This window comes from Pan troglodytes, chromosome 12 (genome assembly GCF_028858775.2).
Source record: "Pan troglodytes isolate AG18354 chromosome 12, NHGRI_mPanTro3-v2.0_pri, whole genome shotgun sequence".
NCBI lineage: Eukaryota > Metazoa > Chordata > Mammalia > Primates > Hominidae > Pan > Pan troglodytes.
Genome location: NC_072410.2, coordinates 28,020,487 through 28,048,448, shown reverse-complemented (window position 1 = coordinate 28,048,448; position 27,962 = coordinate 28,020,487). Strand labels below are relative to the sequence as shown.

At 52.1% G+C, this 27,962-nt stretch overlaps 1 protein-coding gene across 3 annotated transcripts; it reads left to right on the top strand.

Moving 5' to 3' along the window:
- The first annotated feature begins 7 nt into the window (after positions 1-7).
- MAL (mal, T cell differentiation protein) lies at positions 8-27,962 on the top strand. 3 transcript variants are annotated; one of them, XM_001142580.6, is made up of 4 exons: positions 13-227; positions 21,930-22,097; positions 23,542-23,667; positions 27,347-27,962. In XM_001142580.6, the coding sequence occupies exons 1-4, from the start codon at positions 135-137 to the stop codon at positions 27,419-27,421; spliced, it is 462 nt and encodes a 153-aa protein (XP_001142580.1). In that variant the 5' UTR covers positions 13-134; the 3' UTR covers positions 27,422-27,962. The 3 variants fall into 3 exon arrangements, with proteins under 3 accessions (XP_003309169.1, XP_001142580.1, XP_016804413.1); XM_016948924.3 differs by lacking the exon at positions 23,542-23,667 and having other exon boundaries at positions 14-227; XM_003309121.6 differs by lacking the exons at positions 21,930-22,097; positions 23,542-23,667 and having other exon boundaries at positions 8-227.

Genomic DNA, 27,962 nt, shown 5'->3' with positions numbered 1-27,962 from the left:
CTGCCCCGGGCTCCCCTGCTCTTAACCCGCGCGCGGGGGCGCCCAGGCCACTGGGCTCCGCGGAGCAAGCGAGAGGTCTGCGCGGAGTCTGAGCGGCGCGTGTCCCGTCCCAAGGCCGACGCCAGCACGCCGTCATGGCCCCCGCAGCGGCGTCGGGGGGCAGCACCCTGCCCAGTGGCTTCTCGGTCTTCACCACCTTGCCCGACTTGCTCTTCATCTTTGAGTTTGTGAGTGGCTCCTGGCCGGGGAAGGGATGGGGTGGGCTGAGCCGTGCGCTCTCTCGGGCGCCCAGCACAGCTGTCGGACGGGATCCGCTAGCTGCGCAGGTTCTGGGAGCATCGGGGCAGCAGGGGCAGGGCGGGGACTAAGCCAGGGAAGTCCCCTCCCACCTCCGGTCGTTTGTCCCCTTCTAGACCAACAGAATGAGGGGAACAGTCTACAGGACTATGGAGGAAAAACTGGGTTCCCAACTAGGGTCAGATGTAGGCAGCGGGGCAGGGGGGGACGGCTCTTGGTTCGCTGGTCCCAAAGCTGCGCGCGGGGCCCACTTGACGCGCGCAGCGCCACCGAAGCTCCCGCCGCGCTTTGCGCGGTTGGATAGAAGTGCGCAGCTTTTACAAGGGAGAAGGTTTCGTTAAAAAAGAAAAAAAAATCAGCAAGAGAAACATTAGTATTACCAACCGAGATTTGGAGATGAGAGGGAGCTGAATCCGGTTTATTTTCTTCTGGCCTTTTAAAGTTTCTGGCGAGGGAACGTATTTGCGACCAATTCGATCTGGAAATGAGGCCATCGTTTGCTTGGCCGCAGTCCTTCTGCCCCGTGTGCGGGGTGGGGGTGGAGGAGATGGGGGGTGGAGGAGATGGGGGGTGGGGGGTGGGGGGTGGCGGCGAGAGCGATCCGCGGGCCTCGACTGACCTTGGGCAGGCCCGGGGCCTCTGCACCTGCGGTCGGTCCCGCCTTGCACGCACGGTCTCTGCCTGAGGCTGCAGGAAAGCGCTTCCTACTGAGAACTCCTGATAAGCGCTTACGGTGTCGCGAAGCCGAAGTGACCTCCCTCAGCCTCAACTCCCCGGGGGCCGCTGGCCTTCACCTGGGAGGGGTGTACCCTGTATGTTCTGTGGGTGCGGTCCGTCGCCGCCTGAGGGACACCTTTTCTGGCACCCCACCCTCAGAAGTGTCAGCGTGGAGAGTTGGGCGGGAAAGAAAATGTCGGAGCCTGGCTGTTTAAAAATTGGACCCCAGGTTGTTATTGCCTGGTTGGAGGGGGAGGGTGTGAATACCAAAGGGAGCAGGTCAGTTCATCCAAAGAGGGCTTGGGGGCAGAGGCTAAGAGGGCTGCGGCGGCCTGGGAGCAGGGCTATCATTGAACTTAGGGTGAAAGTCCAGTCGAACCCAAACCTGGGTAGAACCGGTGACTTTAAATCCTAGGGATAGGCGGAATCAAAGCAGTTACATTTAGAAGAAACCCTGGACGCCAATGAACGCAGCCCCACCGTTTACAGAGAGCCAGCCCCCCGCTGGCCTCCTTTTAGAAGTTCAGCATACAAGAAGGAGTGCCCCTGAGAGTAGGAACAGTCCAGTTAGACGGGGCGATCTGATCTGCGGGAAAGGTGACCGGAGACTCCCACCCAACCCGCCAATGCTGCAGAAATTACAGGGGGGTGGGAAACCTTGGAACCATCTACTACTGGCAGCTTGCTCTTCCAGCGTGGCTTTGTGGCCTGCCGGTAGCGGGGCTTCCAGAAGAAACAACTCCCCCTCGCCCAGAACGCTTCTCTCAGCTGACTTAGAAAGTCACTTCTCCACCTCACCCCTGTTCCCCACCTCCCTTCCTCACTTCCCAGGAGACCCGCAATGCATAGTCATCTCCAGGCATCTTCCACATGCTCTAGATTAGGGGTGGGCTCGCAGGTGCCTGGGAGAGAAGAGGAGAAAGCTGACCCCAAGCCTCTCAGTTCTCCTCTGCATGGACTGTAAATACGAAGCTGTATATATTTGATGTGTGAAGGAGTGGAGAATTAAAGGGCCTGAGAAGGCGCTGGCCACCCCGGGAGAGTTTTTGTTTTTGTTTTTGTTTTTGCTTTTGAGACGGAGTCTCGCTCTGTCGCCCAGGCTGGAGTGCAGTGGCGCGATCTTGGCTCACTGCAGGCTCCGCCTCCCGGGTTCACGCCATTCTCCTGCCTCAGCCTCCCAGCTACTCGAGAGGTTTTTTTAAATTATGGAATATTACAACTCAACAACAAAAAGACAACCCAATTAGAAAATGGACAATGGACTTGAACAGAGGTTTCTACAAAGAAGATACACAAATGGCCAATATGCACATAAAAAGATGCTTAACATCATCAGGCATTAGGAAAACTAAATTGAAACCACAATGAGGCCAGTTGCGGTGACTCACGCCTGTAATCCCAGCACTTTGGGAGGCTGAGGTGGGTGGATCACCTGAGGTCAGGAGTTCGAGACCAGACTGACCAACATGGTGAAACCCCATCTCTACTAAAAATACAAAAAAAAAAAAAAAAAAAAAAAAAAAAAACCCGGCTTGGGTGGCTCATGCCTGTAGTCCCAGCTACTCAGCAGGCTAAGGCATGAGCATCGCTTGAACCTGGGAGGCAGAGGTTGCAGTAAGCCGAGATCATGCCGCTGCACTCCAGCCTGGGCAACAGAGTGAGACTCGGTCTCAAAAAAATAAATTAATAAGTAAATAAATTAAATAAATAGAAAGAAAGAAATCACAATGAGATACCACTTCACACCCATTAGGATGGCTACTATCCAAAAAACGGAAAACATCAAGTATTGGATGTGGAGAAATTGGAACCCTTGGTATGCCACTGGCAGGAATGTGAAATGGTTCAGCCACTGTGGAAAACAGTTTGGTGTTCCCTCAAAAAATTACCCTCTGACCCAGCAATTCCACTCCTGGGTATATAACCAAAGGATTCCAAGCAGGGACTTTAGTATTGGCACATGCATGTTCATAGCAGCAGTCTTCACAATAACACACAGCCCAGTGGCCATCAGCAATGAACTGAATAACAAAGTGCGACATATCCAAACGATGGATACTACCTGACCATAGAAAGGAATGAAGTACTGATACGTGCTACAAAGTTGATAAACCTTGAAAACTCTATGCTAAGCAAAAGACACAAGGCACAAAATGTCATATAGTGTATGATTCCGTTTATATAAAATACTGGAATAGATAAATCCGTAGAGACAGAACACAAACCCTGGTGGTTTGCCAGGGACCGAGGGGAGCAATTGTTTAATCGCTATGTGGTTTATTTTTGGGGGTAATGAAAATGCTTTGGAATTAGATTGAGTTGGTGGGTGCACAACACCATGAATGTACTAAATGCCACTGAACTGTCAACTTAAAATGATTGGTTTGATGATATGTGAATTTCACCTCAAGTTTAAAAAACAAAAAATAGAAATATTTCAAATGCCACAGAAGAATATATACAATACTTTAACAGACACCTACATAATTATTGCCCAACTTTGTCAAATCTTAATATTTTGCCTTGTTTGCTGTTATGTATTAAGGAAATGAAGCTTTCAGATGGCATCTAAGCCTCCTAGACATCCTTCTGTTATCTTATTCTCTCTCTCCCTCCGTCCTCAGGGCTACTTGTAGGCTGAATGTGGTGTTCACTTCCAAGCACAGTTTAGACTTTTACTGCACACATATGAACTACACATGGCATTGTTTTACATGTTTTCGCACTTTATGAAAATGCCAGCATACAGTACGTATCCTTCTGCAACATGCTTTCCAGGCAACATTATGTTCTGAGATTTATACATGTTGACTTTGTTTATCCAGTCTTCTGTTAATAGACACTTTGGATAGTTCCAATTTGCTGCCTTTAGCTATTGCAGACAGCATTGCCAAGAACATTCTCATATTTGCCTCTGTAGTTACCTGTTGGAAATGTCTCCCAGAGACACATGGAGGATGTGACTTGTTGGGTCACAGGGGATATGCACATTGTCATTTTCCCAGATGTTATCACATTGCCGTCCAAAAGAGTAATTCCAATTTACAAACCCCAGGAGCAGATTTACTGGGAAGCTGATGTTTAATTAAGTTCAAGACCCCTACTTACTCAAGCCCCTTCCAAGACTCTGCCTAATTTTGTATTCTCTTATAAAGATGGTCCTCCCGATTGTTTAAGCTTCAGGCTAAACCTGGACCTTCCCCGGCCCCTACCAGCAGCACATGAAAGTCGCCATTGTTCCTCATCACTTGGTAGCGTCAGACTTTATAATTTTCTGCTAGTCCAATGGGTGTGAAATGCTTGATTATTTTTTAAGTCTGTAGTCCACTGAGTTGTTGATGACTCATAGTTCAGATTCCCATGCCTGACCTCCCAACAGCCTGGGAGGCGCAGATGTCCAAGCCGATCCGGGTGGAGCGCCACTTCCATGGTGAGGGGACTGCCCACTGGAGCAAGTGAGGGTGGCAGCTCAGGGTGGGGCATAGCAACCTCTCCTTGGCCCAGCACCCCTATCCCAGACCTCCTGACCTCTGAAAGCTGCAGAGTCCTCACAGGAAGAGGAAGGCAGGCCCAACTAGGAAGTGAGACTGCCTTTCCAAATACCTCCAAAGCCACAGAGGCTGTGCCCCTATTGCAGGTGGCGTGGTCATCAGTGCAGCCCCATATAGGCCAAGGGTGAAATAACCAATGCTCTCCCCTCCTCCAACAAAACCCAGGGCTTTGCTTCTCGTCTGCTCCCCTGCAAAAGTCCCACCCAGTGAGGAACTTTTCCTTTTGGAGCCACTCTCTGTCTCTGTCTCCTTCTCCATTCTAAGCCAGGGACTTCCTTGACACTGGGCCACCATTCAGGGAATGAAAGGTTCACAGGGAAGGCTTTCTGTCTCAGCTGGGGCCCCCAGATGTGAGGTCTCCCACAGAGTGCCAGGAGAGACCCCCTACCCATTCAGGACTTGTGAAGGAAGTGCCTGAAGAGGGTTGTGAGATCATCTACTCAGCCCCCTCCTCCCCAGGCCACAAAGGAGGCAGGGTTGTGAGTGAGGGTGTGAGGAATGCCGCCCAGCCCTCCAGGGGCATGGCCTTCCTCCTCTGTGCCTCAGAAACACGAACAGAAGTGCGGTCACATCACGGGTTGGGGTTGGGGTGGGGAGACACCCCCAATCAGTTTGCAGTTTTGACAGTTACAGTGAACTGGACAGAGTAATGACTAAAATGACACCTTTTCTGTGACCCAAAGTGACTGGACTTTTATTAAGAGTGACCAGAGAGGTCTGGGGACTTGTGCTAGATTTCTACCTGGCTGGGGAATAGCCAGCCCGACAGAGCCGGGACTGGGCCATGGGCCGGCAAGGCAGTTTCGCATTAGGTGGTCCAAGCTGTGGCTGCATTGAGAAGGCGGCATGGGAACTCCTAGGAGACCAGAGACGTAGAATGACAGAAACCTCACTTTCAGAGCTGGCAGGGAACTGAGGCTCAGACAGGGAGCAACTTGCCTGGGTCACCGGGTCTCCAGGGTCCAGTGAGCACTTCTGGCAGTGAGCAGGTCATGCCCAGGCTTCTCCTTTCACCTAATCAGCCACACGAGATTTTGCTTGCACTAGAAGGCACACTGGGATCCTGAGTAGGCAGCCCTGCCCACCTGGCAGCTCTGGGCAAGGCTTGGGTCCCTTCTCTCCCCCAACAGGAATGAAGGGACAGCTCAGGACCACTGGGAAGCTCACACCTCCTCTGGGTCTCCTTGTCAAAAACACACCCTGCAGGTTCTGAGTCACGAGGTCCAGGGCAGGTTGAAGAACCCGCATTGCACTGCACACCCTCCACTGACTGGCTGAGACTTGGAGCGGACATCTCGAGGCCAGGCCACCCTCTTGATATTTTTATGGGGGATAGAATAGTGGGAACAGTTCTCAGGGAGAGGCTGGGGCAAGCAGCCAGGTGCTCTGAGGTTCTCACAAGTCAGACCAGGGACCTCCTCTGTTCCTGGAGAAAGTTCCCTGCTGTGCTAGCTAGGAGCCTCTCCTACAGGCACCAGGGAGTGGGGCAGGCCCCGCTTGGCCAGAATGGGATGGTGGCTGAGTTGGCCTTCTCTGACTGTGTCCACTGGCTCCTGGCTCTGTCCCCTCTCTGTAGCTATTTAGAGAGGGCTACTGCCTGATCTTCCGTGTTTTCTCCTCTCTTCCTCTCTAAAGGGAGGAGAAGTGTTCTAGACAGAGATTTCACAGGGGTTTGGTGGAGAAGTGACTTTTCTGGTTTTTCAAGACCAGAGGCTGGCTTTGGTGAGGACTCAGTAACTTTGAGCTGCTCCCTGGAAACTGCTAAGTGTGATGATGGGGCTCATCTCCACAGGATTGTCAGACATGTGTCATCACACCTGAGCTATATTTTAAAAGATTGCCTTTTAGCTTTTCATAAGTCACTCCCCCACCTCACAGGGATAGGGCAATGCCAGAACTGGTGCAAAGGCACCCTTTCTGTCCCAGTGCTTTCAGAAGTGAGTAGGAAGCCCCACGATGCTGCTGCCAGCAGCGCTCACACTCAGGTCGGCCAGGGACAAGGGCTGAATTTTGCACCTATACTCGCCACACCAGCAGGCGAGGGGCAGAGCATATTGTGCTGCCAGCACAGACTAGCCCTGCACAGCCTTAGCAGTGGCTTGGCTTTGTCCTGGGCCCAGACACATTCTCCAGAGAAGGGGCTGGGAGTAGGGACTGGACCACCTGGGACCTGCCTTGACATAGGACAGAGCCAGCCAGACTTGAACTAGAAGGGGCTGGGGGCTGACTTAAGCCACTCCAGGGCTTCCTCCTGGCCCCTCCAGTCTCAGTGCCTGGACATGGTGCTTTGGACCAGCAGGCCTCAGGGACAGGTGCTGATAGGACACCCCAGAGGGTGTACCCTCCTGGTGTTGATGGGTGTGAGGACAGTGGGGGACTGTGCCCCTTGTCCTTGAAGCAGGAACGTTCTGGGGTGTGTGGCCAGCTCCTTCTCACAGCTTTCAGATTGTTCCCAAGGGCATGGAGCATGGAGCAGGTCCCTCGTGGTCTCTCATCAATTTGGAAGGCTCCAAATTGCCTTTGACACCCTGGTGAAGGGTTTGATGCCCAGTGAGCTCCTAGCTGGGCATGAGCAGTGTAGCCATTTCCCTTCTTGGGGTCATGAATGTGCCACACTCTGATTCTCTGCAGCACTTCTCCCCAGGCTCTCTGCCACTGCTACCTCACTCATAGCTAGTGTTCTATGCCAGTATTGGGTGAATCATTTTAATGTACCCAGGCCCTGGGTCCTGCAAAACATATGTAGGAAATCAAAGGAAAGCCTGTCACCAGCCACAGCACCTCCGCAGTGGGAAGAGAAGGTGCAGGGTCGCACAGCCAGCCTCACTGACCTGCAGTTCCTGGCCACAGCCTCCAGTCCCTGTGAGAATGCAGTGGGCTGGGAGGGGAGGGGCTGGAAGGGCAGGGGGAGGAGACAGAAAGTGAAGGTCCCAGAACCAACTTGGAGGGAGGCCCACGGGGGGCCCGGGAGGTGGGCACTCCAGGAATAGGGCCATGGGGAAGGACAGAAGATGACGTTCCCTGACCTGTCAGTGGAGTGGGGAGGGGTGGGGTCTGCATGGCAGCCCCTCCCTCTTCTTCAGACTGAACTACAGGCCTGCATCTGCCGAAGAGGGAGCGGGATCCTTTGGCATTTCATCTTGTTCTGTATGTGTCTTAAACACAAACCTTGCTATTGTTTTCCTCTGAAGGAACAGAGGATATTGAGACTCATTGTTTCAGTGGCGGGCCAGGGAGGGAGAAGCCGGCTGGGAGTGGCCTAAAGACTAAGTGGTTATTCGCCACTTAGTTAACATGGAGGAGGCTCCATGTTAACGTGCCTGTAATCCCGGCACTCTGGGAGGTCAAGGTGAGAGGATCACTTGAGGTCAGGAGTTTGAGATCAGCCTGGGCAACATAGCAAGACCCCATTTCTACAAAAAATGTAAACAATTAGCCAACTATGATGGCTTGCACCCATAGTCCCAGCTACTCAGGAGGCTGGGATGGGAGGATCGCTTGAGCCTGGAGGTCAAGGCTGTAGTGAGCTGTGATTGCATCACTGCCCTCCAGTGTGGGTGACAGAGTGAGAACCTGTCATCAAAACAAAAATCTCATGGCCATTTCCAAAGCTGACCCTAGACACAAGAGGTAACTGTCACACCCATGGGGGCCTGGATCTGGGCCTCAGCCAGCTCATCAAAGGAGCACCCGGCAGCTGTGGGAACGTGGGCAGGTAACTGTGCCTCAGTTTCTGCATCAGTAAAATGGGGACATAGCAGCACCTGCCTCACATAGCTACTGCCCCATAGCTATCAAGTGCTGTTATTATTAGTTGACTAATAATTTAAGCATCTGCTCTGAAACCAACTGGCCGACCTGTGCCGATGGCAGGGCCCGCAAGGCCCGCCCCCATCACCTTTGCCATAGGTGCCCTCTGTTCCATTCTCAGGCAGGTGCTGCATGAGGATTGGGATTGGGCCAGGCTGTGGAGGGCACACTTGACTTTTCCCTGGAGTCACCGAGTCCTGCACAGACACCACCTTCCTGGGGCCTTCCCAGTGGTTCTCCTCTCACCAAGAAGGAACAACTGAGGGCAGAGGTCAGTGTGTCCTCAGCTAAGAGCTTGATGGAGCAGCCAAGGGGTGGAGGACAGTGTGGCAGCCCCAGCCTGCCTTCTGCCCAGGGAGCAGGCTGCTTTCTAAGCCTCTCTGTATCACCCTGCCAGCCTGGTGCCAAGATGGGCAGGCAGAGCTTTGTGGATTCTGAGTGTGACACATAGCTACATCTGCCCGCAGGCGTAGGAATGAATTACCAGCGGGCTCAGATTAAAGCTTTCAAAAGCGATTTGTCATCAGTGTCAGTGTGTCGGCTGTATGCAAGGGCATCGGTTCAGGGAGGGGGCAGCCTCTGGCAAAAACCTGTGCCCTCACCTCCCCCAGCCTCCATCCTGGCCCCCAGCTGCTTGGCAGGAGGGCATAGTTGGATTGAGGGGCCTGGCAGGAAAGGAACCGCCCAGCTTATGGGTCTCAGGACTATTTCTAAAACCAGCCACAGACCTCCTTCATCTCCATCTGTGGTCAGGTTGGGGGCAGCAGTGGGAATGCTTCTTTGTTGGAGGTGACCCTTTAGGCCTGAGCTAACCCATCCCCTCCACCGGGAAGCCCACCCTTCTAGCACCCTTTCCTGGCACTCAGAGCACGTCCTGCAGACCTTTGCTTATTGTCTGTCTCGTGCCTACACCCTGAGTCTGCCCACATCCCTGGCACAGATCAAGAACTCTGAAACATTTGTTCTCAGCAAGCATCGGTAGGGAAGGGGCTCGGGTCTCCTCTCTCACCTACCTAACACTGATGAATCATAAGATGAGTCCTTGACCTCAAAGGCGGACAGAGGGTGAAACTGACAAAGGCTGCCAGTCCCCAAGAGACTCTGGGAGTTCCAGCTCCCTTGGACCCTCCCAGACCCTGGGCGGGCAGCCTTCTCTTGCCTCTGGCAGGTGTACACCTGTTTTGTTGGTTTGTTCACATTACTAACCTACCTGGTGACTCCCATAAATCCCCTTTGTTTTTCTTGCATTTAAGCCACTCCTGTCTGGTCTAGCATTTCCACGGATTTTGCCTTTTACAGGTGGCTTACCCAGTATTTTCACAGAACCTCTTGGTTTCTGTTTATCCTGCTGGGTAAGGCCAGCAGGTGTAGATGTGGTAGGCAGAATTTTCCATTCAAATGAAGACATGCCTATCAGAAAGCCCCTAGATTTGTGGATCTGAGAGGAGTTTTCATGCATTCAGAAACTAGTGACCATCCTCTAGCTCATGAGGGAGGTGGGTGTTAAGTCAGCAGTCACTTTGTCCTGCTGGCAGCGTGTGCTATGGGAGAGGCTTCCCTGGGGCTCAAGGGGGGTGAGATTGCAAGCCTGAACAGGGGGTTCTTCCCAGTCCAACTTGCCTTGTTAATATAAACTATGGCCCTCCACTCAGCTCTTAGATTTTTTTTTTTTTTTTGAGACAGAGTCTTGCTCTGTCGCCCAGGCTGGAGTGCAGTGGCATGATCACGGCTCACTGCAACCTCTGCCTCCTGGGCTCATGCCATTCTCCTGCCTCAGCCTCCCGAGTAGCTGAGACTACAGGCGCCCACCACCACACCCGGCTAATTTTTTGTATTTTTAGTAGAGACGGGGTTTTACCGTGTTAGCCAGGATGGTCTCAATCTCCTGACCTCGTGATCCGCTCGCCTCAGCCTCCCCAAGTGCTGAGATTACAGGCGTGAGCCACCGTGCCCGGCAACAGCTCTTCGATCTTTTAATCCCAAATCTCTATCCCCTTCTTCACAAACTGATCCAAACCCGCTGAGTCCTGCTCTTGCCTTCAGATTAGATAAGGAACACTGTCTAAGGCTAGCTGGGGGTGATGATGGCATGAGGGGTCCCTCTGGGAGGAAGAAGCCTGCTAATGAAGAGGCCAGGAGGGGAGAGTGACTGGTGTAGGTAAACCAAGTCAGGTCCCAGCCCCGCTCCCAGGGTTCTCTTTGGTAGCAGTCCCAGGGGTCAGACTCCCAATAATCTGCCTTTTCAGTTGATGCAGGGAGAGGGTCACCACCCAGAGAATCTCGGACCCCTCCCCCGATCTCTCCTCATGGGCTCAGGTGGGGATCTTGTGCCAACTACTGGGCTCTGTACCTGTCCTGTGTGATGTTCGGTATCTGGTCACCATTGCTCAGACACTGACACTTTCACCAGGGCCTGAATCCACCCTTGGTGGACCCAGAGCTGCTCCAGTGGGGACTGTGGCAAGACTGCATGAGAGAGGAGAGGAAGGGAGAGGTGGGCTCCGTTCATTAAAGTGTGTCTTTGAATGAGATCCATTTCCCTGGGTGTGCCTGCCTTAGTGTTGACCATGCCACTGTCAGCATCTGTTAAATGCGTGAGTGAATGAATGAATGAATGACCAAGTGAGTGAGTAAGAGAGTGAGTGACTGAGTGACTGAGTGAGTGACCAAGTGAGTGAGTGAGTGGCTGAGTGAGTGACCGAGTGAGTGACTGAGTGAGTGACTGAGTGACTGAGTGTGTGAGTGAGTGACTTAGTGACTGAGTGAGTGACTGAATGGGTGAGTGAGTGAGTGAGTGACTGAGTGACTGAGTGAGTAACTGAGTGGGTGAGTGAGTGACTGAGTGAGTGACTGAGTGACTGAGTGACCGAGTGAGTGAGTGACTGAGTGAGTGAATGAGTGACTGAGTGGGTGAGTGAGTGAGTGACTGGGTGAGTGACTGAGTGGGTGAGTGAATGAGTGAGTGAGTGGCTGAGTGAGTGACTGAGTGGGTGAGTGAGTGACTGAGTGAGTGAGTGACTGAGTGAGTGACTGAGTGAGTGAGTGGCTGAGTGAGTGACTGAGTGGGTGAGTGAGTGACTGAGTGAGTGAGTGACTGAGTGAGTGACTGAGTGAGTGAGTGACTGAGTGAGTGACTGAGTGAGTGACTGAGTGACTGAGTGACTGAGTGAGTGAGCAAGTGAGTGAGTGACTGAGTGACTGACTGACTGAGTGAGTGAGTGACTGAGTGAGTGAGTGACTGAGTGGGTGAGTGACTGAGTGGGTGAGTGAGTGAGCAGGCGAGTGAGTGACTGAGTCAGTGATAGAGTGACTGAGTGAGTGAATGAGTGAGTGAGTGAGTGACTGAGTGACTGAATGAGTGAGTGAGTGAGTGAGTGAGTGACTGAGTGAGTGAGTGGGTGAGTAACTGAGTGAGTGAGTGACTAAGTAAGTGAGTGAGTGAGCAAGCGAGTGAGTGAGTGACTGAGTGACTGAGTGAGTGAGTGAGTGGGTGAGTGAGTGACTGAGTGAGTGAGTGACTGAGTCAGTGAGTGACTGAGTGGGTGAGTGAGTGACTGAGTGAGTGACTGAGTGACTGAGTAGGTGAGTGACTGAGTGACTGTGTGAGTGACTGAGTAAGTGAGTGAGTGAGTGACTCAGTGAGTGAGTGACTGAGTGACTGAGTGTGTGAGTGACTGACTGAGTGAGTGAGAGACTGGGTGAGTGAGTGACTTGGTGAGTGAGTGAGTGAGTGAGTAACTGAGTGAGTGAGTGACTGAGTGAGTGAGTGACTGAGTGACTGAGTGAGTGACTGAGTGGATGAGTGAGTGACTGAGTGACTGTGTGAGTGACTGAGTGAGTGAGTGAGTGACTCAGTGAGTGAGTGACTGAGTGACTGAGTGTGTGAGTGACTGACTGAGTGAGTGAGAGACTGAGTGACCGAGTGGGTGAGTGAGTGACTTGGTGAGTGAGTGACTGAGTGAGTGAGTGACTGAGTGAGTGAGTAACTGAGTGAGTGACTAAGTGAGTGAGTGACTGAGTGAGTGAGTGAGTGAGCAAGTGATTGAGTGACTGAATGAGTGACTGAGTGACTGAGTGAGTGACTGAGTGGGTGAGTGAGTGACTGAGTGAGTGAGTGAGTGACTGAGTGAGTGAGTGAGTGACTGAGTGAGTGAGTGACTGTGTGACTGAGTGAGTGAGTGACTGAGTGAGTGACTGAGTGACTGAGTGGGTGAGTGACTGACTGAGAGACTGAGTGAGTGACTAAGTGAGTGAGTGAGCAAGTGAGTGAGTGAGCAAGTGAGTGAATGACCGAGTGACTGAGTGAGTGACTGACTGAGTGACTGAGTGGGTGAGTGAGTGACTGAGTGAGTGAGTGACTGAGTGGGTGAGTGAGTGACTGAGTGACTGAGTAGGTGAGTGAGTGACCGAGTGACTGAGTGAGTGAGTGACTGAGTGGGTGAGTGAGTGAGTGAGTGAGCAAGTGAGTGAGTGACTGAGTGAGTGAGTGAGCAAGTGAGTGAATGACCGAGTGACTGAGTGAGTGACTGACTGAGTGACTGAGTGGGTGAGTGAGTGACTGAGTGAGTGAGTGACTGAGTGGGTGAGTGAGTGACTGAGTGAGTGACTGAGTAGGTGAGTGAGTGACCGAGTGACTGAGTGAGTGAGTGACTGAGTGGGTGAGTGAGTGACTAAGTGAGTGACTGAGTAGGTGAGTGAGTGACCGAGTGACTGAGTGAGTGAGCAAGTGAGTGAGTGACTGAGTGAGTGACCGAGTGACTGAGTGAGTGACTGAGTGAATGACTGAGTGGGTGAGTCAGTGACTGAGTGAGTGAGTGACTGAGTGACTGAGTGGGTGAGTGACTGAGTGAGTGACTGAGTGACTGAGTGGGTGAGTGAGTGAGTGAGTGACTGATTGAGCGACTGAGTGAGTGAGTGAGTGAGTGACTGAGTAACTGGGTGAGTGAGTGAGTGAGTGACTGAGTGACTGAATGGGTGAGTGAGTGACTTGGTGAGTGAGTGAGTGACTGAGTGACTGAGTGACTGAGTGAGTGAGTGAGTGACTGAGTGAGTGGGTGAGTGAGTAAGTGACTGAGTGACTGAGTGGGTGAGTGACTGAGTGAGTGACTGAGTGACTGAGTGGGTGAGTGAGTGACTTGGTAAGTGAGTGACTGAGTGAGTCAGTGACTGAGTGGGTGGGTGAGTGACTGAGTGAGTGAGTGACAGTGGGTGAGTGAGTGACTGAGTGAGTGACTGGGTGAGTGACTGAGTGGGTGAGTGACAGTGGGTGAGTGAGTGACTGAGTGACTGAGGACTGAGTGAGTGAGTGAGGACTGAGTGAGTGACTGAGTGAGTGACTGAGTGACTGAGTGAGGACTGAGTGAGTGAGTGGGTGAGTGAGCGAGTGAGTGACTGAGTGAGTGAGGGAAGCTTCCCTCTGGCTTGCTGGGACTGAGTTCCTTCGTACCAGGAGGTAGGTAGGGCTAACACAAATAAAGAAGCCAAACGGTGTTACTCCTTGCCTCTCGGAACTGGAACAGAGTCCCCTATCCTCCCTCTCAGATGCATTTTCTTAGGGGAAGAGCCGCAGGACTTTGCGGAAGCCTTCAGCATTTAGGGGTCTTGGGTCTTCCCCTGACCTCCTGCTCTATGCATATTCATTCTCCTACCACCTGGTGCTCGATGCCCTCTTAACTTCATCCGGGCATCAAAGCCTGTTGTGCCATTTACTTGCTCTACAGTAGCTCATCCTTAACCCAGCTCTACCTACCTACACACACACACACACACACGTGCACTCACATGCACACACATGCATGCACGTGCACACACATATACACAGGCATACACAGGCACATGCACACATACATATACACATGCATATGCGGCACCATACACATACATACACATGCACAGACATACACACATACATACATGAATACACACCTGCACGCAAACACATACACATGCATACAGAGAAGTACACACATGTGCATACATACACATACTTATAGGCACATGCATGCACATATACACAAGCATACATGTACACACACACACACACACATACATACGCACAGAAAAATGCTTCCTACCTCTATCTCACTCCTAGAATGATAAGCTTTAAATCAATCAACCCATAGAGCTGGGCAAAGCCTGCTGAGCCTCTCCTGAACCACACAGTTGTTTTTCTGGTCAGATGACCTACACAAAATGTCCTCCTGGCATTGAAATAACCCTTGGCTGCTAAGACAACTCAGTGAGTGAATAGATTGCCAGAAACATGAGTGGGGGTGCTCCTCCTGGTGGCCTTGGGAAAGCACAGAAGGGCTGGGAGCTTCCCGCAGTCCTCCCAGCAGACGGGGATGAGTCCACATGCCTCCCTCATCCGGCAGGGACATCTCTTCTTTTCCTTTCTGGGGAGATGATTTTTGCCACTTGACCTAAGTGGCAGGGGAGCTCAACAATGGTGCACAGCCTCTGTTCTGTGGCTGGTTTCCTTTACATCTCAAGAATTCAAGGCACAAACTGTTGTTCACATATGCCTTTAAAGGCACACACCACGTGATCGGTGCTGTTGGGAATTCTGATGCTGGGCTCTGGGGACCACACCACCAGGTGTGTAGATGGAAAGCCTTGCCTGGGAAGACCTCTTTGGTTCATGTCTTGATGTGTCCTTGGAAGAATTTCCGCTTGTGGAGGCCCTAACAGAGTGAAATGGAGCCCCAGAAAAATATCCAGAGAATTTGAGCAAGCCCTCTGCATTGCCTCTGTTACCCAGCCCTGCAGCGGAAACACTGGGGACTGTGGATGAAGAGTTCTTTCAGCCACAGGGAATGGAAACTCCAGACGAATCTCAAGAATGTGCCAGAGAATGCGTCTTCCCGTCCTTGATGACCAGGCCCGTTGTTGGAAGGAAGGCCGGCTCATATCTTAGTGCCCTTTGTGCTTCCTTGTGCGGGTCAGGCACATTTTTCTCAACTTTTGGTTTCTGGAGACCATAGGTTTTCTCTTTTTGATTCTTTTGAGGTTGTTTTAAAATTCTGGCTCTTTTTGGACAAGTGTTGGAGTAGATGATTGTGTGTATTGAGATCATATTCAGACTGCTGGGATTTTTCACATAGTTACAGAAGAGGCTGCTTCATCTAATGACAGTTGTGACAGCAAGCGCTTAGTGGCAGCCGGGTGCTGGTCTCCTGCAGATATAACCTGAGTCACAACTACTGTTATCACTACTTTTCAGATGAGGGGACAGAGAGATTCAATAACTTGCCCAGGGACAGCAGGTCACCCAGCTAGTGACACAGCTCACTTCAAACTCGTCAACCCTGGCTCCAAAGTGCACACCCTTAACCACCTCTTAAGCACCCTGGCTGCTTCCCATGATTAATTTGGAAAGAAAACATGAGAAGCTTCTCCGAGTTCACACAAGAGCTCCCAGGAAGACAATTCCTGACAGATTTTTTTTTCACAAACATCATTTCATTGGGTAGACCATGGATGTGAACTCTGGAAACTTTTTGTCCAGTTTTGTACATTACCCCATGTTCTTAGAGAAGCTCAACTCTGCTAACCCCCCAACAACTGGACAGAATTAAAGATGGGTGGTTTCCAGCTCTGTCATACCAGGGTTGGGAGGGGCCTCCAAATGCTCATGCACCCTCTCAGTCCCCATCCTGAGACAGTGAGGCTGCATCTCAGAGTTCAGAGGAAACCCAAGGACGAGCTAGTCTCATGTTCCAGGCAAGAAAGGGTTCCAAGCTCGAGGAGAGGAGAGGAGAGGAGGGGAAAGGAGAGGAAACACTAGGGCAACATTTTGCACTGAGAGGCCGGGCAGGACCTGGAGGGGGACAGTCAGCTGGCATCGCTGAAAGGCAGGCAGGGCCTTGAGACAGGAGCCATTTCCTCTTCTGTCTTACAGGAGTTACAGAGCATCGCCCGTGGCCTTATGTTACGGCAACACATCACGAGGCCTTGGCCAAGAGTCTGGGACATCTGTCCCATCACTCTGCTTCTTTCATGGGAATCAGACTCTGGGCATGAGCCCTGGGCTTTGGTGGTTTTTTTCTAAAGGTGCCCCAGGTGACTTAATGTATAGTCAGGGCTGAGGAGGATAGAGTGTTTGCTGAGGCCCCACTCCCATCTTCTAACTCAAGGCCCTGGGACTCAGAGCACTCAACCCTTATCCCTCTGCAGCCACCCAACTGGAGACCTTTGAGATCACCCAGCCAGCTGTCCCATCTCTATTTTGATGGACAGTAACAGGGTGCAGCTGTGGGGTCGGAGGAAGTCTGGCCTGTTGGCAGAAACAAAGGGGACATAGCACCGTGCCTCCAGGGTGCCAATAATGTTTTCAAAATAATTGCCTCTTTGCACTGCCACCTGGAGGCTGGGAGCCACCTGGAGTCTCCTTGATGAAAGGAAATGCTTGAACCCTCACATACTCCCTTGCTCTGGACAAATATTTGGCCAGCGGGGTCCTGAGGCCAGGCTGGAACAGATTGCTCTGTGCCCAGGAGTGCCTTATCTCCCTGGTGTGGGTGCCCTTCTTACTCTGTTTGCTCTCTGTACATTTAGTAGGTGGAGCAGGGCAGGAACCAGATTTGACTCATGGTTTACAACAAATCTCAGCTTTGCACACAGCGGGGCTGGAGGCTCACCCTCCCTGGAGCCCCACCTTCTGCTACTCCTTGACCCAAGCCCGGCTGCCCAGCCTTCAGCCTCCAAAGCCCTCACAGCTGCTTCAGCATCCTCTGAGCTTGGCATGTGCCCTTTCTGCCCTCTGGAGAGCCCCTCCCAGTCCTTTGGCCTGGTTAACCAGTTAGGTCCACCTCTCTCTCCAAGGCTCGACTGACCCTATGCACCTGTCCAGGCTGCTCTGCCCACTCGGGGCTGGGTGTCCACCTGCATGTTAAGTGGCTGCTTATGCATCTGTTTCCACTGAGCTGTCAGCCTCCTGCATGAACGACAACTTATTCCCAGGTATTGGTAGTGCTGGGCTCAGTGCCAGAAGCTTCATACTCACATCTGTAGTTTTAGCCAGTTCACACCAGCCCCCAGTGTGGGGAGACTGCTGTGAGTTGCCATTTGCAGAGAGGAAGCTGGGGCCAAGAGGCAGAATCACTTGCTGCAGCGTCCCGCAGTGACTTCGGAGGACGGGAGTCCCCTGCCAAGGGGAGGGAGGGAGCCGGCAGGGTGCCTCTGCATTAGAATTCTCCCAGAGAAGACCGCAGCAAAGGCCTGTGCTCCAAAGGCAAGGGGCGTGACTCAGCTGAGGCAACAGCTGTTTCTGTTCCACAGACACCTAGCCGGGAATGAAATCTCTCCTGACTCGGCTGTGCCTTTCCCGTATCCTCCTCTTCTTCTCAGGATTGCTCTTCACCCTCCTCCGCCCCGTCCCCCAGATGGCCCCTGTGACCCTGGGCTCTGCAGTCCTCCCTGGGCATCTCCTGGGCAGTGCTGAGCGGAAGGTCTACCGCCCCACTGCCCATCCCCTGGGAGCAAACCCCTGGCTTTCATGATGTCATCTGTGCTGAGACATCTGTGACTACCTTCACCTTCATATGTTCCTGGGACAGGCAAGGACTGGTGTAAGAGCGTCCCTAGGAATGTGGTTCCTCAGAGGCTTCTGGGTTGGAGGCTCCAGGGACATGAGACACACTCACCCAGGGCCCCCTGAATGGTGGGGTCCGAAAGGGGCACTGTGCAGCTGCAACGGTAGAGATATTCTGTGTAAGTCCCCTTGAGAGAGAATTTCTCACCTGAAGACATTATACTAAATGAAAGAAGTGAGCCACAAAAGTCCATATGTTGAATGATTCCATTCATATGAAAGTTCAAAATATGGAAATTTGTAGAGATAGAAAGTAGATTCGTGGTTGCTTGGAATGGGGTCAGGGAAGCCACAGCTCATGGGATTTCTTTCCAAGGTGATGACAATGTTCCAAGATTGACTGTGGTGATGGACGCACGTATCTGCGAATATTCTGAAAACCAGGGAATCATACCCTTTCAATGGGGGAATTGCATGGGCTGTGAATTATAGCTCATAAAGCTGTTTAAGAAAAGAAAAAGATAATGTCTCCCCACCATCTCACTATGAAACACACTGCTATAAATATACCATGCAAAGGAAAAAAGTCGGCCTCATTTTTTAAAGGACTCACTTGCAAGGTGATGCCCCCAGAGGCTGGGTGGGGTCCTGAGATCTGTCAGGGTACAGGAGCTGGGGTTAAACCCATAGTGGGCTTTGTTCTATGGACAACTGTGGACAAGGTTCCCACTATAGACTGCAGGAACCTGCGAGCCAGTGTGGGGAGCATGGAATTTCCCAGGGAGCTGGAAAATAGTCTTCATCAGGTTGGTAAAAGCACACACTGGAACAGGGCAGAGTCTGGCCTGACCTCAAGGCCCTCTGCGCAGCTGCCGGAAGCTCAGAGCCCAGGCTGTGGCTGCAGCCAGCAAGGTGCACACAGGAGGCTGTGACCAGCTCTCCACGCACTGACTTCCCCTCACTTTTCCTGCCCTTGATTCCTCACACCAGTCACATCTTAAGCCACGTGGGAAGAATGGAGTGGAGTGAGATGACTCTGCAGACAGGAGCTGAGGACTACCTTCTCAGATTTGCCATTTCCAGCTGCCATCTGTGCATTAATTTACCTCGTATGTATTTTACAGTTAATTTTTCCCAAAATAATGACATTGCAACCATAAGCATAGAAACAATGTCACTATCCGGTTTACCTTTGCCTATCCGCACTATTAGAGAACTCCAGACACCTGGCTCCACCCTGAGCCCTTCTTGCCTTCATCAGAAAAACCAAAGAGAGTAAAGGAGGAGGAAAATCGTTTCCTCACTGTGAAATTCAGTGTTCCTCGATAGCATGTGTATTGGTCACCCGTAAGCGCCTCTGGCCCACGGGGTCCCACTGGGATTCCATAACGGAGTCTCTTCCCAACCATGTGCAACCCAAGCTGCTCCTTTGGGGTTTGGTTCATAAGTGGCTCTAGTTCAGCCACACCCAGGTACCAGGAGACCAAAGGCCCTTTAGCTGACTTGGACACCGATGCATGGCTGGATGGGTCTTCTCCTGGTCCCCACCAGTGAGGCAGCTGTGAGCAAGGCAGACCTCAAGCCCACCATCACCTGGTCAGGGAAAGCGCCATGTTATCCCTAACCCAATATACCTGTGTTTGTGCTGAGTGCTACAGAGAAGACGTGCAGGACTCCCTGAGACTGTGTGAACGAGGAAGCAACTTAAATTGGTCCTCCTGGGAGGGTCACGTAGCCACCAGGCAAAAGGCACTTAGGAGAGGGGTTCCCAGGCCAGGGCCTCCCTCTTCCCACTGGATGTGCCCGCTGGATCCTCCTCCTATTTCTCCATGCCACCCTCGCATGCCTCCTGAATCCAAGCCCTGCCTGTACCAATGTGCTCCTGTCCCTCCGTCAGTGCCCGTTATGGAAAAGGCCACATAATTTGTTGAATCTTAAACTCAACTGTGGATGAAATCTACACACACATCTTATTCCATGGTGGTCTGGGCATTTTTATTTAATTGATTTTGCTCCCATTTTTGTAAGATGCACAGTGCATCCCACCGGCCCTGCCATGTGCCTTCAGGCAACCTAAGATCCATCAGCAGAGGACGCTTTCTGGTCAGAGATGCCCACATCTGATTCCTTAGGGACAACTTGGTTTTAATAAATCCAAAGTCTTCATTGCACTGATTTTTCTACCCAAATGCAATTCTCTCCTGATTGCTTCTCAGTCAAGCAGCTCAGAGAACACCTGTGAAGACAGCGGTATCTCTCACCCAGCAGGTGGGCAGCAGGTGCAGGGAGGTGGGGGGGTCAAGGTGCTATGTGAATTCAAACCACAGGGGACATAGGCCTGGGAGGGCAGCCCCATCCTCAGCCCCCCAGACACTTCTGTAGTACCTTGGAGACTTTTGGCTGCAAAGGAATCTCCACATAGGCCTGGAGTGCTTCGAGCCCAGTCCTCATCCAAGTGGGGAACATGTGGATGAGGCTGAGCTGATTCTTACTGGGTGGGGGTGGCGCTGGGGGAGATGAGGAGAAGGGAAAGAGAAGTGCAGAAAGTCCCCGCTGGGGTTTGTACACGCCTGTCCACAGTGAGGAACGGAGTTTGTGCGTACCCATCCGCGGTGGGGAGCGGGTTTGTATGTGTCCATCCACGGCGAGGAGCGGGGCTGGGCTACTGAGGGGTGCTACTGGCCCCCATGTCTGCTCCTCTTTGACTGTATGGGGCTCACTGACCCTGGCGACATCAACTGGGGTGTATTCTGGATAACCACGGGACTGTACTTCCCTCATGCCCATCCTCAGCCATCCAAAGAGACAAGGCTGTCCTTGGTTACTCCATTCCAACTCCAAATCTGATCATCAGAACACTTCCTGGACTTGGGAATATAAAGAGTTGAATCCAGAAAAAGAAATAATGAGCAAGAGAAAGAAAGAGAGAGAAAGAGAAAGGGAGAGAGAGAGAGAAAAGAAAGAGAGAGAGAGAGAAAGAGAGAGAGAGAAAGAGAGAGAAAGAGAAAGAAAGAAAGAGAAAAAAGAAAGAAAGAAAGAAGAAAGAAAGAAAAAGAAGGAAGGAAGGAGAGGGAGGGAGGGAAGAAGAAATGAAGGAAAGAGAGAGAAAGAAAGGAAGGGCAGGGCAGGGGACTACTGACAGTGTGGTTAATTTGTTTTGCCAAATAAAGACCAAAAAGATCTGCTGGTCACTACCATTGCATAAAGGAAAGGACATTTTAAAATCAAAGCAAGTAGGAGGGCTAGAATATCAGAAGAAATAGCAGCCCTTCTCATGACAATACCAAATGGCATAAATCCTTTCTCGGAATGATGAATTACTTAACTTCCACCTACCTCAGTTTCCTCATCTGGCAAACGGGTCAGCATTGCTCAGAGGGTTACTGTGAGAATCACTGAGTTATTATTTGTAAAGTGCTTAGGATAGTGCCTGGAATGTAGGTCTGATATAAGTGTTTGTTAAATAAAAAAATTAAACCCATATTTAAAAAGTTACTCAGGCCAGGTGCAGTGGCTCACGCCTGTAATCCCAACCCTTTGGGAGGCTGAGGAGGGCAGATCACCTGAGGTCAGGAGTTCAAGACCAGCCTGGCCAACATGGTGAAACCCCGTCTCTACCAAAAATAGAAAAATTAGCTGGGCATGGTGGCATGCACCTGTAATCCCAGCTACTCAGGAAGTTGAGGCATGAGAATCACTTGAACCCAGGAGGCAGAGGTTGCAGTGAGCCACATGCCACTGTACTCATGCCTGGGTGACAGAGCAAGACTCTGTCTCAAGAAAAAAAATTTTTAAAAAGTTAATCAGGGCAAGCGTGCCAGGGATTGGGATTGAGATCCAGCACAGGGCCCTGGGGGGACTAAAGATGCATTTTTGCAGAGGAAAATGCCTGCCCTGTTCTCTTTGCCTGCTTCCTGTGTTTTTGCACTCCAGTCACCCCATGTGACCGCTGGTCGGGGGCCCTTCCTGGGCTGGGGCTCTCCTCTAGGCCAAAACTCACCCCTCCTCCTCCTCCCCCGCAGATCTTCGGGGGCCTGGTGTGGATCCTGGTGGCCTCCTCCCTGGTGCCCTGGCCCCTGGTCCAGGGCTGGGTGATGTTCGTGTCTGTGTTCTGCTTTGTGGCCACCACCACCTTGATCATCCTGTACATAATTGGAGCCCACGGTGGAGAGACTTCCTGGGTCACCTTGGTGAGTCCAGCCCAGGGTGGCTGCTGGTTGTAGGGGGGCGCAGGAAGTACTGGTTCCTGGCCCAGTAGGATGGGCTTTTCCAGTGCCAGGTGAGACTTCTCCGTAGATGTCACCCCACCATGTTCCAAGGCTGAGCCTGTCCAGGGCTCCTGGCAGCAGAATCAGGAGAGGCAGGGGCAGAGGCAAGGTCGCCGCTGCCAACCCTCACTGGACCTGTTCTGTGTTCTCCTGCATGACTGCCTTTCCATGGATAACCAGCTGCCCAGCCCCCACACCACCTGTACCCGCCAGGTGCCTGCCTGCCCCTCCCATCACCTGCAAGGGCTGTTTTCACCTCAAGGCAGCAGGGCCCCAGAGGCCGACCAAGGTGTTGGGCTCCAGAAACTGGCCCTGGCTCTGAGGGTCAGGCCATGCTTACTGTCCAGCTCCTCAGCCACTGCCTTCCAAGCAGGGCTGCCAGAGAGCACTGGGAAACAGAAGCGGCCTTTGGTCATTATTCTGTATAAATTCTGCTTTGAGGCCCATGAAAAGGTAACTTTTACATGTAGGACACTTGCCTGTTACCTGCTGTAGGGGTGGTGGGGCCATTTGGCCAAGGCTGTCACTCTCAAAAGCTCTGCTACTTAGACTTTTGAAATCACTTCCAAATCACAACTACACAAAACCCTGTTTTAGTACCTTTTTGCTTTCATTTATTACTTTATTTTGAGTTGGGGGTCTCATTCTGTCACCCAGGCTGGAGTGCAGTGGTGCAATCTCATCTCACTGCAGCCTCAACCTCCCAGGCTCAAGTGATCGTCCTGCCACAGCCTCCTGAGTAGCTGGGACTACAGGCATGTGCCACCACACCCAGCTAAGATGTATTGTTTTGTGTAGAAATGGGGATCTAACTATGTTTCCCAGGCTGGTCTCAAGTCCTGGCCTCAAGAGATCCTCCTGCACCAGTCTCCCAAAGCTCTAGGATTACAGTCATGAGCCACCACGCCCAGCCCTTTTTTGCTTTTAAATATACCAGGAGCCAAAAATAAGCAATGAAACAAAACAAAACAAAACAAAACAAACAGCATGGTCCTCCCTCACCCTGCACTGGTCAGTGAGGCCACACCCAACCTGGACTGTGGCCATGCACGACACTTCTCAGATCCAGGACCAGCTTTTCCCTGGGACACCCCAAGCTGCTGGCCCCTCCTCCACCTCTCCCTTGACCCTTCCTCAGGGGAGACCAGTGTCCCATCCCCAGCAAAGTGCTCATTCTGGCCCCACAGCAGTGAAGTGAGACTCAGCACAGCAGGGCAGGCATGGGACCTCCGTGACAAGGTTGGGAGGGGTGGGATTCAAAGGAAGTGGGGGGAGAGGCAAGGGGCGGGGGTGGAGGGGACCTCAGCTCTGCATCTGGGCCCCGTCTCTCTCTCCCCATCCCTCTGACACCCCGTCTGCCCCATAGGACGCAGCCTACCACTGTACCGCTGCCCTCTTTTACCTCAGCGCCTCGGTCCTGGAGGCCCTGGCCACCATCACGATGCAAGACGGCTTCACCTACAGGCACTACCATGAAAACATTGCTGCCGTGGTGAGTCCGGGCACCTGGGGCTGTGTCCACAGCGGGCGGCTCCGTGGCTGGCAGGGTGTGTGTGGAGGCTGCCTAGGCCCTTGGTCTGTTTTCAGCTCACTAACTTTTGAGTGAGGTCAAACCTTGCCTTCATGCCTGGAGCAGGAAAGCCCCCGAGAAGGGCAGTGTCATGTTGTGCCCAAGACTCCGCTTAGTCGTCTGGCCAGGGCTGCATGCCCCAGGCCTGTGTGGGCTTTGCAGAGGGCAGATGTGTGAGGGGATGCGGCTGCCCAGCGCCCTGTCCGAGTGCTCCCTGAACAATCTTATTTAACATCCATGGCAACCCTACAACCCAGGATTATGACACCCATCTCACAGATGGAGAAGTGGGGCCAGAGAGTGTGAGTGACTGGCCCAAGATCACCAGTCATTGTGGGACCCGGCATCAACGCTGGAGGCCCAGTCCCCACACTCTCAGCACCAGTTTGGGGCTGTGAGTCTGACCTCATGGGTCTCCTGACTCTCCCCAAGTGGCCGTCCATTGAAGCATCCAGCCAGGGGTGGGGACGCTGAGGCCAGGTGGATTTTCTTCTTAATGGACTGGATCAGAATGACAGGGTAACAGAATATATTGTTTCATCACGTGTTTTTCAGAGCTGTGCATGTGTGCCCTTGCACCAGTCTACGATATAAAACATGCTTCTGACCATGGGTATTGTTAAAAAGTAAGAAGTTTCAGAAAGAGCACTCTTCAGATCTCTAGAACTTGACCTATGAATTATGCAAATCCCAAGGTAGAATGTGGTGACAGATCCTGAGATACCAGCTCTAGTAGCCAAAGCTGTGTCATCCCCTCTTTTTGGAAAGTGTAGGGCAGAGGCTGAGAGAAGACCCACAGATAGGCTTTAGAAATGGGGTTGGTGAAGTGCCTCTTCCCACTCCCAGAAGGAGGGCCCCAGGAGAAAATCCCTCAAAGCCTCACTTGCTGGTCCCTTTGCACAGTCCCCTGCCCTGGGGAAACCACACACTGCCCTCAAGCTCCCAGCCTACAACTGCTCCCCTAAAAAGGGCCCCCTCAGGATCCTGGCATCCCCCCAGGGGTCCCGCGGTGTGGAAACATCTCCCGTGTTGGCCCATCTCCCAACATGGCTGGTTTCCAAGCAGCAGCACAGCCAGGGGGCATCTTGACTGATCTTCCTTCCTGGGGAGGCTAGTGACCCACCCTCCATCTTCTTCACACAATTCCATCTCATGTCCCTCTCCCAAGACTGCCTCATACCTCCCCCATCCCAGCCAAGCCTTCTCTTTTAACAAACATCAACAAAGTGTCTGACAATAATTTCCATAAAATTGTTGTGAACAAAGGTTGCGAAATGTAGATGGGATGTGGTTAGTGGGTCAGCACTTGATGGAAAAACCCAGCTAGGGGAATGAACACCCCTTCCCACTGGGCAGGTCTCTAGTTGAGAACCACTAGGCTCTACTGCCTTCTGACTTTCCTCTTTTACCTTTTATCAAAGGCAGCACACAGCCAGAGAGGTGTGCAGTTACAAGCCCACAGCTTGATGGATTTCATACAGCGAACTCCCTGTGTGGATGGTGTCTGGACTAAGAATTAGGGCCAGTTACCAGCGCACAGTTTGATGAATTCTCATAGAGCAAACTCCCCAGTGTAGCTGGCATCTGGACTAAGAATTAGGGCCTGATAAACAACTCCCAGAAATCCCCTCAAGTCCTGTCCCCATCACTGTGCACCCCCACCACCACCCAATTCTGATTTCTAGCACGATGTTCAGTTTTGCCTGCCTTTGAACTTCATATAAGTGGAATTATACAGTGGGTACTCATGTGTGGCTTCTTTCTCTCACCCTTGTGTTTGTGAGATTCACCCAAGTGGCTGGGTGTAGATGTGGGTTGTTTGTTCTCATTACTGTATAGTATTCCCTTGTAGGAATAGACCAACATCTATTTATCCATCCCATGACTGACCATGTTCCCATTTTTTTTTAGTTGAGTTGGATAGACACGAATATGTTCACGCAGACAGGAGCGTTAGAATTGAGAACCAGAGTGTTCTCAGCTGGCAGATGCGCCCAGATAAAACCACCAAGGGGAAATCTGCACGGTGTTCGATGTAAAGTCACACCTTTCAACTCACGGTATCAACTGCATCCGTCTGTGAGAGAGAAAGAAGTTCGTTACTCAGGATCCAATCCCAGACCCGCTCAACCACAGCATGCCCAGTCCAGGGGATACTCGGGTACAGGGAGGCACCTCACACCCTCTCTCACACAGCCTGGTTTTGGGAAGCAGCCAGCCTGCCTCACATCCACTGTGTGGCTACTAATTAGGGTCTGTTCCAAGCTGAGCTCCTCCCTCTCTCCTTTGTGGGTGGCGGAGCTGCTTTGCCAAAGGGACCCCAGGGATGGGTGGAAGTCGCCTGGGGCGAGATGGAAATTTCTGGAGAAATCTGGAGGTTTCTAGATTATACAGTGGTGGGCAGTGATGGCTGCAGTTTAGGGAGAGGGCTTTCTGAAGCCAAAATTTGCCCATTCGTGCCCAGCTCTACGTGTTCCCAGTGGGCCATTTCTTGACCCCACTTGGAAAATGAGTCTCCACTGCTCTTCCTGCTGGGGACTTCCAAGGTGCTTCTGCCAAAGGCTTTCATTGGTCTGGAATGCCCACTTTCTATGGAGGGCTGCCCACTGGTGTCTGACTGCTCCTGCCCAGATACGTTCTCTTAAATGTGTTATTCAATAATTCAGCTTACTCACCGCCTCCGGGCAATGAGGGAAAGGGCTTGGCCAGGTGTAGGGGCAGGAGAGCAGGCACCCTGAGGGCTGGGGTTGATGAGCATTTTCAGGAGTCACAGAGGCGTAGCCGCCCTAAATGGACGTCGTGCCTGAGCTGGAAACTCTTGACCCCTAACCAAGGTCACAAAACCAGGTGCAGAGATTGGACTTGGCAGCAGGCAGGCCTTCAGGGAGTAGGGTGATGGGAGCAGACAGTGCCCAGGAGGACACAGCAAGTCCCCAGCAAGCAGGGCCATCGCTCCAAGGGCCACAGTGGCTGACTGGATGGTCCCAACAGTAAGGCCCCTCCTTTAGACAAAAGCTCAAAATCCCTCCTCCCCTTCTCTGTCCCTCACTTCCTATGAAGTCTGGCTCTCTCAGCCACACCTGTGATATTAAGAATCCTAAAACAAAATAATGATAGGGTGAGAATGTCCAGGCAGCATGGAGACTTTCACCAGGGCCAGCAAACCCAGGTATTTACAATCTCTCAACCGAGCTACCAGGACCACAGCTGGAGGGCGCTGGTCTCACTGGTGCTGGGGGAGGAAGTTGTCCCTGGAGAGTTACCTGCCTGAGATGCTTTCATTGGAGGGGCCTTTGAGGACTCCATCTCAAGTCAGCTGAAACCTCAAGCTGAGACGAATGTGATGCTGGGTGATAGTGGAGAGTCTTACCTTGCACACCAGGTCCAGGAGACTGTTAGGTCACATGGAGCTCTGTACTGAGAGGATTTGGTGCACACCTGGGCTCAGCAGGGAGGGCGTCCATGTGAGGGTGAGAAGCAATGACAGCCCAAGCTCTCTGGGTCTGGCCCCCCCTACGCCATGTGGGGCTGGATGCAGTGCAGACGCTGTGCCTCGCCCTCCCTACACAAACCCATTAACGGCCATTTCTCTTGGTTCCAGGTGTTCTCCTACATAGCCACTCTGCTCTACGTGGTCCATGCGGTGTTCTCTTTAATCAGATGGAAGTCTTCATAAAGCCGCAGTAGAACTTGAGCTGAAAACCCAGATGGTGTTAACTGGCCGCCCCACTTGCCAGCATAACTTTTTAGAAAACAGAAATGCCCTTGATGGTGGAAAAAAGAAAACAACCACCCCCCCACTGCCCCCCCCCCAAAGAAAAGCCCTGCCCTGTTGCTTGTGGGTGCTGTGTTTACTCTCCCGTGTGCCTTCGCGTCCGGGTTGGGAGCTTGCTGTGTCTAACCTCCAACTGCTGTGCTGTCTGCTAGGGTCACCTCCTGTTTGTGAAAGGGGACCTTCTTGTTCGGGGGTGGGAAGTGGGGACCGTGACCTGAGAAGGAAAGAAGATCCTCTGCTGACCCCTGGAGCAGCTCTCGAGAACTACCTGTTGGTATTGTCCACAAGCTCTCCCGAGCGCCCCATCTTGTGCCATGTTTTAAGTCTTCATGGATGTTCTGCATGTCATGGGGACTAAAACTCACCCAACAGATCTTTCCAGAGGTCCATGGTGGAAGACGATAACCCTGTGAAATACTTTATAAAATGTCTTAATGTTCAA